The sequence below is a fragment of the Rhododendron vialii genome, chromosome 9a (assembly GCF_030253575.1).
Source record: "Rhododendron vialii isolate Sample 1 chromosome 9a, ASM3025357v1".
Classification (NCBI taxonomy): Eukaryota; Viridiplantae; Streptophyta; class Magnoliopsida; order Ericales; family Ericaceae; genus Rhododendron; species Rhododendron vialii.
The window spans coordinates 9,065,716-9,081,736 of record NC_080565.1 but is presented as its reverse complement, the minus strand read 5'-3'; the positions used below and the strand labels follow the sequence as shown (position 1 = coordinate 9,081,736).

At 38.1% G+C, this 16,021-nt stretch overlaps 1 protein-coding gene across 12 annotated transcripts in view; it reads left to right on the top strand.

Annotated features, from left to right (window-relative positions):
- The first annotated feature begins 12,047 nt into the window (after positions 1–12,047).
- Positions 12,048–16,021, top strand: part of LOC131300407 (mitogen-activated protein kinase 15-like) — a 30,073-nt gene continuing 26,099 nt past the window's right edge. For 5 of the 12 annotated variants that reach the window (XM_058326238.1, XM_058326234.1, XM_058326232.1 and 2 more), the window contains exons 1-2: positions 12,048–12,317; positions 12,443–12,598. In XM_058326238.1, coding sequence (XP_058182221.1) covers positions 12,048–12,317; positions 12,443–12,598 — 426 coding nt within the window. Of the gene's footprint in view, positions 12,318–12,442; positions 12,599–13,131; positions 13,255–13,388; positions 13,518–16,021 lie in introns of all 12 variants that reach the window. The other 7 variants (XM_058326235.1, XM_058326236.1, XM_058326233.1 and 4 more) reach the window with 5 other exon arrangements.

Below are 16,021 nucleotides of genomic sequence, written 5' to 3'. Positions count from 1 at the left end.
GCCACTCACTGGTCAGAGGCATACTATCGCGCGACGGAGCCAGTCTGGCGCGCGAGGATGCGCCCTGGCGCTCTGCCGCACGACGGAGTGAGTCTGGCGCGCGATGGTGCGCCCTGGCGCACTGTCGCGCGATGGAGCCAGTCTAGCGCGCGATGGTGCACCCTGGAGCGGACCAGTGTTTGGTTTACACATTTCTGGGTTCTGGGACAGGTCCAGAATGATCCCAGGGGTACTCCAAAATAGAAAACATGCAAATTGAACTACAGCTAGCAATTTCTAACAAAGGAAAGCAGTAAACTGGTTATTAACATGCTCAACAGAGTGATCTATACACAAAATAAAGCACAAAATAGTAGGACACCAATCCCCACGCGGTCCATCGCATGCAGCACCGGAGTGTCGCGCGAGAGAGTGGGACCATCGTGCGCTTGTTCCTACCATGACGGTTTTTGAAACCTTGCCAGCTTTAGGACCAGAACTGGTATTGATTACCAGCCGTGGCCCTGCCAGCCCCCCTCAGAGATCAGAACAGAAAACAGAACAAAGGTAAGTTATACCTTCGGTTTTGAGTTTGAAAGGTGTTGAGCTTTGATGTTTGAAGGCTTGATTGTGGAGTTTGAGTGGTAGAAGCAAAGAACAAGCTTTGTTCTTGGAAGGTTGAAGTGTGAAAATGGAGGAAAAACACTAGAGCTTGTGCTTAACCTTTCATTTTTTGGAACCCTTTGAATGAAAGACCCATGGGGGTATAAACAGGGAGAGGGGGTGAATCTGGTTGGAAACAGAGGAGTTCAGGCAGTCCACGAGGTCTGGCTGAGAGTTACATCGGTGGCCAATTGTCCTCTTTTAGAAAGGTTGGTGGGAGATTTGACCGTCGCGTGACAGAGTGAGTCTGTCGCGCGATGGTGCGCCCTGGCGCACAATCGTGCGACAGAGTGAGTCGGGCGCGCGATGGTGCGCCCTGGCGCGGGATGGTTGCGCCCTGGCGCGCATCAGTAGGGTTTTTGGTTTTTGAAGTGGCTTAGGCTAGGTTAGGTTCAAGGGTTTTGCAAACACTCAAAGCTCAAACACGCTATCATTCCCTGGGTGTTCTTGATCCATTTCATCATCGGGGAATCAAATACCGTAAGTAAACTAATCTGGAAGCCCAGATTGGGGTGTCTACACTTAGATTCTTAGCTTGCTTAAATGCGTTAAATATTTTCTTTAATCAACAAAATGGGTCAAACCCAACAAAAAGATTTTCATTTTATTGTGTAGCCGTAGGTCGTGTCCCAGAAATTTATTCCTATTGGCCAGAGGTTTTAAAATAGGTAGATGGAATTCCTTCCTTAACATGGAAAGGTTTTCATACCTTTGCAGAAGCAAATCAATGGGCAAATCGCACCATTGGAAACAATTTTTACATTTCAGAATCTTCTAGAAGAATAAATACTCAGGCAGCCCTTGAGACTGCAGGTTTAGAAAATAACCAAGTTTTCAACCAACCATCTTTTAACCAGTCATTTTCTTAGCAAATAAGATTTTGTGGTCATTGTGAAATAATGACTAGAAATTTCAGACTTTTAAATAGAAGAAACCAAGATTTTGAACAGGCTAACCAGCAGTTGATCAATAATCAGCAAAAGCTTGAAGAGGAGATAACAACTCTCAAAAAGAAGTTGTTAGAATAAGAGAAAGAGCTCAAGAAAATTAGAAACTATTTTACCCCACTGGTAAAAGTGAGAAAGCAGTCTTCCCCACTGGAAGATGAAGAAAAGAGTGAGTGGAGTAAGGAATATGGTCCAACAGAGCTTTTGCAACCAAAAACAACCACTTTTTTTTCAAAATTCCCCCCAGATGTTATCCATCATATTTAGTACTTAGCCAGGCAAGATAGAGTTCATTTCCAAGAATTCTTATTCTTAGAACTGGTCAAGATCAACCAGAATGAAGGATGTATTCCATGACTCACTATTTCCTGGAAAACCCTTTATTTACAAGAAAAAGATGTTGTTCCATGTCCAAAGATTAAACCAACTTGTATTCAGACGCCTTTGGAGCGAATGGCTTGTACATGCCAACTTGTCTACAGCATCCCTATGGCCAACATAGACATGAAGCACTTCAAACCCTTTTATCTTAATTTCAAAGATAAAAAGGTGGAAATTACAGAAGCAACTCTTTTAGATTTTGGATATATTCAACAAATTATATTCCATGACCCAGAAGACACTAACAGATTTGGAAGAAAAATTGCAGCATGTGTTCTCAACTCCGTGGCAGATCAGGGTACAGCAGTTGAAGTAGTAGTGGAATCAAAACTTTCAGAATGGACATCTATAGGACAACTTATCCCTGCCTACCACAATATTCACATCAACACCAATCCTGCAAATACAATCCTCAGAAGAATTTATCACTGTGATAATGATGATCCATGGATTTGCGAAGCAAATTCTATAAGAAAGCAGATCAGGCATGCCATTGCCTTCACCATAGCTGAAGGTTTTCATTATGATAGTTTATATGATTATTGGAAGGCACCTTTAGTATGTGAAAACCTATTTCAAAAAATTAGGTCTAATGATCACATTCCAGAATTAAAATTTCATTTTGAAACAGGATATGATAATTTAGTCAGATATTATTTGGAACAGAAAGACCAGCAAAGAGCAATGCTAACTGGAGAAGATCTATCAAATCCATCCGATCATGGAGAAGATGAAGATTATGATTTTGATGACGAAGCTATCCAGAACCTCAATAATGCAATGGAAGGATAAAGATAAAAGTATCTTACCATAGTCGACAACATTACTGTCATCACATGGGGTGATACTTTATCAGTAAAAGTAGTTTGGAAATATCTGCCGAAAGCAGAATACAACTGTTTCAACCACTCTCTACAAGCTAGTTTCAACCACTCTTCACCAGCCAAAAGAAATAATGACCACAACCACTCCTAAACATATCTTCAAGCATCAGTAATGAAGACCCTACTTTTCAAAGAAAGTTGAAAGATGTGACGATGCGGGCCAGTGATCACGCGGCATCTACTTTTCTTTTGAAAAAACCGGATCTCTTTTCTTAATAGGTTGCCAGTCACTTTAATTTTGAGTCTATAAATAGAATGGAGTCTTTTGGTTGTAATCACAACTCTCCGAGTATTTGAACACTTGCTATCTATAAGCATTTCTTACAATTGAATTTGGTCGAGTCAATCTTCAGCAATTGAGTCTTTGTAATCAGTAGCTTTCAGAAGTAATATAGTAAGTTTCTATTAACTCTTTGTCGTTCTTTAGGGACTCCCGAAAGGGAACACCCCCATGATCATAAGTAGATTGAATATTGTATGAATTATATATCTATATTACCCAAAGATTTTAATCTAGTTTTAATTATCACCAGTATTTAAAATTCAAAATTTTAAAGAAATAATGACTTCAGGCCTTTAAACCATAAAGCCTTCTTGAGTCTTAAACCCATTTTGCCAAAGAGTGGCATTGAGCGAACATAGTATTCGGAGGTAGGTTAAGAAGGAAAGTAAGGAATTCCTTTAAAAAGATTTTGACACACAAAATAAAGTGATAATGAAAAGAAAGATTAATTAATGAGTAATCAGATATATAATTCCATTTACAATATCCAGTTTATTTTAAACAGTTTATCTGGGTCATGAAGTGGTAAGTACCGAGTAGGATTCACAAATATTTGGTTATAAGCTCATATTTTGCATACATGAACAAAGAAGAACATATCTTGATTTACATTCGTAGATTAGAAGAAGAAATATTTACTCAAAACCTTTTAATAAATAGACTTCTAAATACAACTTTATATACAAGCAGACCTAGATCTAGTACCACTCTTACTAGATTTATAGGAAAAAAACAAGATAAACTCAGAAAATTAGAGCAACAGTTAGCTGAGGCACAACTTCAGTACCACAAAGCAAAGTCATTCCAGAACAAGAATTAAAACTGTAATAAGGTAAGGGTAAAGTGTAATTAGTATATATAAGTACACTACATATAAACAAATTGCACCACACAAGATAATAACTTGAACCAATCATAGCAGTCATGGGTTGGAGCATGGACTGATGTCCTGGTCTGTAGCAGAGTTGTGAAATCCGTTCCATACCGGCTGGTACGTATCGTACCGGTGCTTAAACGGAACACAAACACTAGAGATCCATTCCGGTTGAAATACCGGCCTATTCCGGCCAATACCGGATGTACCGGATGTACCGGACAATACCGGTCTATTTCAGACATTTTTCGGTGTTCCGGTCGGTACAAAATTACCTTCTCTCTCTTCTTCTTTTTTTTTTTTTTACATTTTGTTTGTGTTTATACTTAAAATTATCCAAAATGGTAGATATATATTAAATATATATATATATATATAATATTAATTGTGGTAAATTCGGAACTGTACGGGGATACAGCCCAGTACCGGTACTGTAACAACTCCAATTTTTCATTCAATAAAAATCTCGTTGTTATTCGAAATTTCGTAATTTCTCTTAACTGCTCGATGGTTTTCATATTAATTATTAGCGATTGGTCTTTAAGCAATCGATCGCCTTATCATCTTACTCCTTGACTAGAAACCCTAATTACACTTTAGCCCTCAAGAATCGTGTCTTGACTTTCAAGCCCTACTTAGCAAGCCTAGTTAGCTTCTAACCAGCTTGATGGAGTAACCAAACTAGAAAGTCACCTAGTTACTTTTCCCTAGCCATAGATGGACCGTTTTGCCCATCTTGAACCTTTTGAACCCTTTCAAACCCTAGACTAGTAATTGTTTAATTATTATTTTTTCTTTTATTATTTTGGTTATATTCTTTACCCTTTGGACGATAAATGTTAGGGGAACTATTATCCATTGGATAATAGAAACCCATTTCTTTATATTAAAAGGATTTTGAAAGATTTAAACAAAGTACTATGATAGACATTTATAATTATTTTGAAAAGTACTTTTAATTATTTTTTTAATAAAAGTACCATAGTAAATTTGGTCCATTGGACAATAACCGTTAGGGTAATCTTTACCCATTGGACAAAAGCTTTTCCTTTATTATATTTGGCTAAGTACATGTATATAAACACATGTGTAAATTTCAAAAGGACATGTAGTCTTTTAAAAGACTTAGTTTAATATTTAAAGTACTCGTACCTTATTATCCTTTGGTTATGAACCGTTAGGGATTTTATTATCCATTGGGTAATAAGCTCATCTTTCAACTAAGTACTTAACCCATTAAACTAATATTTTGTTAAGATTCTCAAGAGTACAAAAGTACATTATTATATTAATTAAAGTACTCGTACCTTTATTTTAGTTTAAAGGGTGAATCTTGACCTTAAATCCTTTTAGATTTTAAAGTACCAAAGTACCCTTTTATTTATTTGTGTTCTTACATATTAGTACATACATATATATATGTATATAGCTAGTACATGAGAGAGAGAGAGGAGAGAGGAGAGAGGGAGAGCCGTGAAGGAGAGAGAGAGGAGAGAGGCCGAGAGAGAGAAGGAGGGAGAGGGAAAGAGAGAGAAGGAAGGAAGGAGAAGAAAGATGGGACTTGTACTTTGATATTCTTCATCTTTTCAAGCTTGGAAGATGAATATCTTCCATATCTACCACCACTGTCCTCCTTTGTACCACTTTCAATTGTTTAAACCAAGAATCTTGTACCAATGTCTCCTCCTTTCCAACATATCTTCCAAAAATCACATCCAAGGTATTAAGACTAGCCATGCAAGCCTAGATAGCCCCATGGCCTAACCCATCAAGCTTTCAATCAGGCTTGACAAATGAAAGAAATCAAAGATGTAGAGAGAGAGAGAGAGAGACGGTTGAGAGAGGGAGAGGAGGAGCCTTGGCCTATAAATAGCAAGCCATTCCAAGCTTAAACTCACACCTTCAACCATTGCTCTCACTTCTCTCTAGAAATTCCAAGAGTTCTTGCTTCCAAAGTTCTTATTTTCTTGTGTTCTTGAGTGTTCTTGAGAGAAACCACCAAACCACTTCCAAAACCACCTTTAGATCTTTTAAAGTAGCTTAGTTAAGTTAGAAAATTGTTTCTAGGAAGAGAAAAGCTCATCTCTCTTCCTTTCGAAGCAAACCGACACCGTTACGCCACCGAAATTCAAAACTGACGACCGAATCTTCGTAGCCGACCACCGCCAAGAAGAACGGTAGTTATCCTTACCTACTATCCCAAATATAAAGTATTTTTATATCATAACTCTAAAATAAGTTCAATAGAAAGTAAGTTTGATCGTTATTTTTAAAGTAGATAAGGTTATCTTTTGTTGAGAGCATATGAAATGCATGATGTTCATTGTTGTGATTCAAGCATGTTATGTAGTCTAAAGTTGGATAATCTTGTTGGATTCATTTTGAGATTTATAAATGTTTGTTATGTGAAAAAGTCCTACACCACGGAGTCTATGCATGATAACGTGACACGAGAATCAAGAAAGTAGAGACATGGCACCTAGGGTGTGTTAACAAAGATGAAAATGTGTGTATCCGAGGGAGGAAATATTTTTGAAACTACATAATGACCGGTTTTGGGTGCATTATGTGAGTTATGTGTGTGTATGCCAATGGCAACCCGGCGCTGCGGAACCATTGTGAGGATACTCGGGAGACCGGCGCGGCGGAACCGAGGTTGGGTGTGTGCTTGGTGATCCGCGGTACGGAGCCAATGCGGTTGTATGCCAATGGGAACCCGACGCGGCGGAACCATTGTGAGGATACTCGGAAGACCGGCGCGGCGGAACCGAGGTTGGGTGAGTTAAAAGGGAGTTTTTGGTAAAAAGGAAAGTGAAGTAAAAACATAGTCTACGATGAGTCTAAATAATGAACAAAACGTTAGTTGAGTAAGGAATGTGATTTACTTGTTGAGATTATATGCATGATCTTAGTAGAATTGTTATTATTATGATCTTTCGTCCATAAGTTAAGGGTTAGAGGATTTGGATTACTCTATTGAGCGTTTAAGCTCACGGTGTTGCTTTTTTGGTGACCCTAGCCTATTATATTGGTGGCGACACCGGTATAATATGTCAGACTTCATAGATGAACAGGGTGAACTTTACACCTTGGAGGCCTTCGGAGCCGATGAGCTAGCTGTGATGGAAGAACAAGTAGAGCTGTAGTTAGGAACCTTAGTTCCGTTCCGTTTGTAATAAAAGTACTTCTTTTTAAGCTTGTTTGTAATAAAGAGCCTGACTCAGTTTATTTTTCAATAAAAATGTTTTATTTAACGTACCCAAAATTCGGGGCGTTACAGGTACGTACCATTCCAGTAGTGAAAACGGTACGCTGGCCGGTACGGTATTGACAACTTTGGTCTGTAGCATCACTCGTTGGGCTAGTGTCTTTGTAGATTGCGTGTTTTTTTTTTTCCTTTTTGTGTTGATCGTAGACTAGATTGCGAGTTCAATCCTGTGGAGAAAACTTTGATACCATTGTGATTGGTTGGAAACTTGGAATGGGATTAAGGTAGAAATGAATCAATGATGAACCCAATCTCACAGCAAGGGGAAAAAATCATGAATCGAAAATGAAACACACCGATAACTGAAAAGAAGGCGATATGTACTCTGCGTTGATTCCGAGGAAATTCCGGCGAGAATTCCCGGCGACGGCATCGAGTGACAACGACCCACTTCGACAGAGGAATGGGCCGGCTGAATACGGTGAGAGAACTCTCTCTCTCTCTCTCTCTCTCTCTCTCAGCAAAATATTCTCTCTTATAATGGAAACATATCAATCCAGGAACATACACATCTTTTGCTTCCATGAACTTATTCGCAGTACATATCTCAGAAACCCTTAACACTCAAACTTATACCTAGAAAAACACTCAAACCCTGCATACATGTATATATACACGACTATAACCCCAAGGGGTTGGCGATGGTCAAACTTAGGACTTAAAGTAGTTGGCTCCTCGTTATATCTCACATTAGAAATCTCAAGGGTGTTATCAACTGCTTTGGAGGGTTGGTGGAGTAAATTCTCCGGCTTTAATTGGGCCTCCGGAAGTGGACGGTGGGATTGACTTTCAAAATTAGTCGATGTGCGTGTAAGCTAACTCGAAAACCTGAATTATCATAAATGTATATGTACACGACTAAACATACTGTTCTTTAATTTGATTGGAAAACTTTCCTCGAACACATACCCCTTTAAGAAAAAAGGAGATGGTTTCTATGTAGTCTGCACTAAGGGTGCAGTTTTTTAACGTGGGTCCAAGACAGGTCCCACTATAAGGATCCGAGTAGTTCACTTTTTTAGTGTTTTCTGAGAAGATTGATGCAAGCAAGAAATAAAGCTAATGGGACATTGTTATCGTCCGAGACCTGCTATTCCCCCCCGCCCCCCCCCCCCCCGGACACACCCCTCCCCTCGTCCCCACCTCCCTTTTCCCGGATTACCCCCGCCCCTCTCTCTCTCTCTCTCTCTCTCTCTCTCTCTCTCTCTCTCTCTCTACAGTTTGCTTCTTTTCTTTTCTTTTTTTTCTTTTCTTTTCCAGTTATTTTTTTCATTTTATTTCCTTTTCTTTCTTTCCAGTTTAAATTTTTTTCTCTCTTTAATAATAGGTTCAAGTCTAATTCTAGGCTTTGTAAAGTAATTGAGAGAAAAAAAAGTGTTTCAATTGATCATGTTTATCCAACTGTTTTATTTTTCTTTTTTTGTCCTTTATAGATTAAAAAATATAATTACAAAAATAAGTGTTCCAATTTTCAATCCGTTTGAACCGGTGCAAAGTTGTTATTTTTCTGATCATTTCATCCTAAATGATCATAATAAATTTTTGGCTCCAAGGCCTTTCAATGGACACCCTAAGAGAGTCTTGAAACTAAATAATGAGTCTTAGGGTGTTTGTTGAAAAGCCTTAAACCAAAAAATTCATTATGACCATTTAAAATAAAATAATAAAAAAAACGATCTTTGCTCTGATTTAATTGAATTGAGAATTAAAGCACTTAATTCTTGAATTATATTTTTAAATATACAAAGGGTGTATTTATAGAAATTAAATAAATAAGATATAAGTAATTAAATAAAAAAATAAATTAAAAAGTATGGGGGACCCGGGGGCTCTGCTGCCCCATTGACACAGTAGGCCCTAAAACGTTAAACGTTTCCGTTTTAGTTTTAAAAAAAAATAGAAACCAACCATTTGCAATCATATGGAGTATAAACGTAATTTGAAGCAACATACTACTGAATCAGTTAAGAGGATCTATGCTAAATAATGGTTAACAAATTTATAAAATTGTACTACAGTTAAAAAAAAGTAGGAATATTTAAATATTCATCCTTTTTATCTATGTCATGTAAGAATTCATCCCGCCCTTTTTTCATACTTATGTTTTCATTCTTTTAGTGTGTGAATTACCTTTCTTACCCTTTTCACTATGATATACATATATTATGTTATATTGCTTTCCTAATTTAGTGGGATTGGATTGGATTATTTTCCTAATTCAATGTAATGTTGCTTTTCTAATTTAGTGGGATTGGATTTGATTGTTTTCCCAATTTAGTGGGATTGGATTGGATTATTTTCCTAATTCAATGGGATTTGGTAAATTTCAATATGATTGATTACTTATTTTTAGGAATATAACATGATAAGTTGATCATATATTTGCATTTTTTCTTCATTCTTCGAGTTGGCCAACCAGATAACAGAAAGTCATATTTTTCATTGATCTTATTATATGGAACATGGCTAAATTACCGTAAAAAAATATATAACATGACATTCAAACCGTTACATGGTTAAATTACCATGACATTACATGGTTAAATTACCATGACGATTACTACATGGACACGATTAATATCCCATGATTCGAACAAATATTTCATGGTAAATTGTTCAAATAAACAAAAAACCATTCAATCTGTATATCGTCATGAAAACCTTCATTAATAATCATAGTAAGAATACCAAAACAAGCCATAAATAAAAAAAAATCAACGAACAAGATAAGAAAAAAAATATGAATAAAAAAAATCAACGAACAAGACGAGAAAAAAAATATGAATATTCAATTGCCGATTCATGGTTAATAAACCATGAATACCCAAACCATATAAACAAAACAAAACAAAAACTTCAAATCACTACATCTTGAAGATTTGCTCCGGCGACAACAATAACGCCCACTTCTCTGTTAAACTTCATTGACGATAGAAGATGATTGATTGGCGAAAGGGAGGAGGGAATCGGTCGACAGCAACGGTACCGAAAGGAGATTTCTGTCGGCTTCATTGATGATGACGGAGGATGATTGATCGGCGAGAGGGAGGAGGGAAACGACCGCGATAGAGCGGAAGACGTCGGACGACGAGTGGATTGCCGCCCACCGAAGGACGTGTGAATGGCGGCGGTTGTTTATGGAGGACGAATGGAGGACTTTGGAGAGAGAGAGAGAGAGAGAGAGAGAGAGAGAGAGAGAGAGAGAGAGAGAGAGATGCTTACTTATATATAATCCCACCCGAATTTTTGGGATCCATAATTTTAGGGATTGAACGGAAATCGTGGGACGGGATGGGAAAGATTATGTTTTGGTCTCATTTTCTGGTATATATATATATATATATATATATATATATATATATATATATATATATATATATATATATATATATATATATATATATATATATATATATTAGGGACACTTTTGGTATAAACAAAAAACAGGGATGAAATCATAACTGTTCAAAAAATGGAGGATGGATACTTAAGTTGGATGAGATTTGAGGATGGATAATTAAGTCTCCCAAAAAAGTAATCCTAAATATAACATTTGTATTTTGGATTAGTATGTCGTTTGCAAAATACATTTCGTAATTAGTTCCCGAACACTAATTGTAATCTTAATGAATTTTTTGCTTTACGGCCTTTCAACGAACACCCTAAGACTCATTATTTAGTTTTAGGACTCTTTTAGGGTGTTCATTGAAAGGCTTTTGAGCCAAAAATTGAGTCTTAGGACTCTCTTAGGGTGTTCATTGAAAGGCTTTGGAGCCAAAAATTTATTACGACCATTTAGGATAAAATGATCAGAAAAATAACATCTTTGCACTGGTTCAAACGGATTGAAAATTGAAACACTTATTTTCGTAACTATATTTTTTAATCTATAAAGGACAAAAAAAGAAAAATAAAATAGTCGGATAAACATAATCAATTGAAACACTTTTTTTCTCTCAATTACTTTACAAAGTCTAGAATTAGACTTGAACTTATTATTAAAGAGAGAGAAAAATTCAAACTGGAAAGAAAGAAAAGGAAAAAAAATGAAAAAAAAAATTGGAAAAGAAAAGGAAAAAGAAAATAAGAAAAGAAGCAAACGGCAGAAAAAAAGAAAAGGGAGAGAGAGAGAAAGAGAGGCGGGGGTAATCTGGGAAAAGGGAGGTGGGGCCGGGGGAGTAGCAATTTACTTATCGTCCAGATCGAATTACTATTACTTAAGACGCCAAGGATAATCCGATGAACCTGAGTTTTCCCATGGAGAAACTACTCAATAGATCCTACGAATAACATAGTGACGGCTCCGTTCATTCAGTTGGGACTCGTCTTGGGCAGGTCATGCTAGTTGCACCCTACAGTTACATCCCAAGAGAAAGGATTTGCCAAAAAAGGGATTTTAGTGTGTAGGAGGCAACCCCAGACTGGGTCTCAGATGTCAACATTGCAAAGTCTTCAGAAGTCTTCTTACCTGGTACGAGAAGGATTTGCAAAAAAGGGGTTTTAGTGTGTAGGAGGAAACCCCAGACTGGGTCTCAGATGTCAACAGTGCAAAGTCTTCAGAAGTCTTCTTACCTGGTACACCAAGCACAAGTTGCATATGAATTAAAAATGTGGATTGACCAAACCCCCAGAAGTTAAACTTCATCCCCCTTTTCCCCATCTTGACCAAACCCATTTTTTCCTCCCTGAATTTGGTTTCAAAACACCTCTTTCAGCCGTTGCCTATGGTGTAGCAATCCTCAGTTGGGAAGCATTTTGAAGTATAGAGATGTCACTTCTCGGACCGGTGGGGGGCTTGGTATGGGAAATTGTTTCGACCACTGTTGTGACATATGCCGTTCCTTGGCTCTCCGAGTTTGTGGCGCAGAGAATTCTCCCGTTGTGGCAGAGATATTGGCCTGTTATTTACCAGAGCGTCCTTGTTCCCGCATATCATCTTGTTTCAGATACTATTCAACCCTTACTACATGATCTTCTGTCTAATCATGGTGATTCCTCTGCAGTATCCGCGTCTGAATCTCCTCCTGGAGGGACTTTGGTAAAATTCGCCTTTCTTCTCTATTGCTTCTTGTTGACTTTTTGTTCTTTTTGGTCTCTGTAGTTTTGTGTATTTTGGCATAAATATATCAAATAACTTCTAGTCTTCATTTGAACTGTCCACAGCCCCTTGATCAGAAGACCCTTGATCCGCCACAAGACCATGATTCGCTTACCGTTTCCAATGTATCAAATGGTCTGGTATCTGATCATGAGGATATCATTGGGACGTCTCTCTCTGAAATGCACACTCCCCTTGATGGAGGAGGGACAGTGGAAAGCGTAATCCTCTTCTTCTTTTTTTCTTTTCCTTGTACTTTCTTTCTAACTATATATTTAGAAATATATCTCTAAGTTGAGCCTGTAAATGAATTGAATACAACCCCTTTTTCAGAACATCCTAGGTCGGGCATCGGAACCCATTTGAAATCCCACTAGTAGTATGTCAACAAATCATGACAATAGCTATCTCTGAATCTGCAACTCTAATTGAAGGAGGGCATTACTTTCTTCGACAAATCGCCATCTTAGTTCCTTGGTTATTACACTTAATAGCATTGTCCCCGTTCGATGCATGAGGCAATAGAAGAAATATTGACTTCAACATTGTTTTCATTGTCCCGTGCACAGGATGCTAGCATTGTGCCCGTTTGATACACGGGACAACTTACTTTTCGTTGAATACGTTGACAACTTTTTCCTTGGTCTGTCTTTTTTCTTCTTGTTTGGTTTTCGTCCTCTCTTCCATCATAGATTTTACACCTTGAGATTATAACTTGTGCCTTCGAATAAAATGAATACCGTCCCTTGATCAGAACATCCAAGATCGGGCATCGGAGCCCATTTTAAATCCCACTAGCAACGGATCATCCGATCACAAGGATAAAACCAGGATTTATGTCTCTGATTCCACTACTCAAAATGGAGGAGGGACACTAGTAAGTCCTCTTTCTTTCTTTCTCTGTCTTTCTTGTTTTGTTTTTCCTTTCCCGTTTCTTCTTTTCTTTTTTCGCTTATAGATTTGGTACTTTGAAATCGATATAATTTGCACCTTTCGACGAAATGAATACAGCCCCATGATCAGAACATCCATGCATCAGACCCAGTTTTAAATCCTACTACCAGCATGTCCTCAGATAATGAGGATATCACTAGGGTATCTACCTCTGAATCTCCTACTCGAAGTGAAGGAGGGACACCAGTAAGCATTACTTTCATTCTTTCTTTGCTGTTCTACATCTTATAATCATTTACTTTGTCCCTTTCCTTTTTTTTGTGCACATGAACACATTGGACTTAAGCATGATGAATCTTAGTTTCACAGAATATTGGGTTTTTCTATCATCTAAAGGTCTGTTGTCAGAAAAATCAGTAGCTGCGACAACCTTTTTTGAGGTTGAGCTGCATAGCACCTTGTTTATGTTTGATGTTTTTCAGTTATGTAGCTATTCCCATTTTAGATTGAAGTACAAGTATGGTTCAACAATCCAATTACAAAAGTTAAGGGGCATTCCCACAACACCCCAACCTAGATGAAGCAGCAACACTAGCCGAAAGACACGCGAGAAACACTCCTCAGGCTCCAGCCTACCCTTAAACACAAACACAACCTAGACTACTTGGATAGTATGAAACTAACTAGATGAGATATGTCATTCCGTACGTAAATAGTCTATTATCATCAGTTTCTTGATCTGGGGGAACTGATCTAAAACCTGATATCTCTGTCAATTATGGCCAATGATTCCGATCTTTGGTGCTGGAAAATGCTTCTATATTTTCCCCCAAAATATTATACAGCACTGCAGCCAATGAAAACATAAAATAGTATGTTTGAAGGTTTTACTTCCTCTACTTCACCCTGACCACTCAATTTCCTCAAGTACTATATATGAACATCATTCCTTTGCAGAAAGTAACCCAACACCTGAGTGGAGAAGGGATAAGTGAAGAGTAAGTGAATGTGATTCTCAGTTACATTTATGCATAGCATATAGTCTGCGTCAAGTGTAACCTCCCTTCTGACCTAGCCTTAGTAGTTATTTTAAAGTAAAAAAGCGAACTTCCATTGGATTATTGCCCATCTGGGCACATGGTGGGAAAACAAAAAGTCTTTAAGGGACCAAAGTAGCTACAGTTTTGATGGCATTCCGAACTGATTTGACTGAGAAAGAGCCATTACTGTTAAGAGTCCAAAATCAGTGCATCAGATTGAGAACTGTTAGGGTGCTAGGTACTAGGAGTATTAGCTAGAATATCCATTGTCATGTATTTCTGTATTTAGGCCATTTCAATCCATGATCAAATTGTATCAACTTTAGCATTCAAAGATGCCCCCATGTTGTAAGCAATACCTTCACATATATCTCTTACGAAGAGGGCTTAAAGGGACCATCTCAAAGACTCCAACTACATACCTGATCCATGGGTGTGCAAATGTTCTGAGCCTAATGATTTTTTCTCATGGTCCAAGAAACATTCGATGGGACATTCATGTTCCATATGCACTAGTCTTCACTTACATATATTTGCACACAGCCCAGAGATGTCTGAACTTTACCCATTGTGTATCTGCCTTTTGACACAGCCCATAGATGTCTGAAGTCTGAACATTGGGGCCTTATTCCAGTCTCTGATCACCCTAACTCAAACCACCCTTTGCTTCTGGTGTGCCCGTGTCTAAATTGGGCACTAGTTGTGTTTAACTTAGAGTCATCCCAAAAGGATTCTCTCAGTAAACTTCCCACTTCTTTTAGCACCTTCCAAGGGATGACAGATATGGAGCTCCAGCAACTTTGTATAATAAACTACGCAACATTGATTAACTGGGGCTCTTCCTCCATACTCCATAGGGTACTGCACTCTATTCAAGTCAAAACATCAAGCAACTTGCAGCCTCCAGCTCTCAATCTGGTAGTTATTAATGGAAGCGTCTAATATTTCTTAGGTGTCTCCCTCTGTGAAGGCAATAATAGCCTGTAATACTCCTTTGTCTTTACCCTTTCTCTGCATATTAGGTTTTAACCTGGAATACTTATGAATCTCTTTCAGCAAATCCCTTAGCTGTGCAAATGAGTGACCATCTGCCCTAGACAAAGTAGAAAGGTCACTGCAACTATGAGATGGGAAAAAGTACAGCTCCATTTTGCCTGCCACTACCAAACATAGCTGCTGCTGCCGAGGCCAGCCACAACCCCACCACCATATCACACCTGCTTTCTCCTCTCAACCACTACTCCCTTTTCTCACTTCAGCCACCACCTGCACTCGCTCTCCTTCCAACCCCTCCCTTCTCCCTACCACCAACATCATATACAAGAAGTTTTGAATCTTGTAGTGTGCGCTATGGTATACGGTAGCATATTTTGTTAAATATAGCTTTTGAGTTTTGAATTTTTTGTCCCTCCAACTTAAACTATGGCATAATCATCCATGTCATACGTGGTGCCTTGATCATAAATCATGTGAGGCTTGGAATATTGATCACATACTTATTTCCCTTAGCCACGTAGTCATCATTCAAAACAAGCTTTTATTTACTCATTTCTATGCTTTTCATATTAGTTAATCTTTAATATCTAACGCATATGTGTATGTATCTTTGTATTTTAAAATTGGGCAAAGTCCACTTTCACCCCCTGTGGTTATCGCCATGTGTGGATACTCCCCTCGTGGTTCAAAACTGAGCACATAACCTACCTGTGG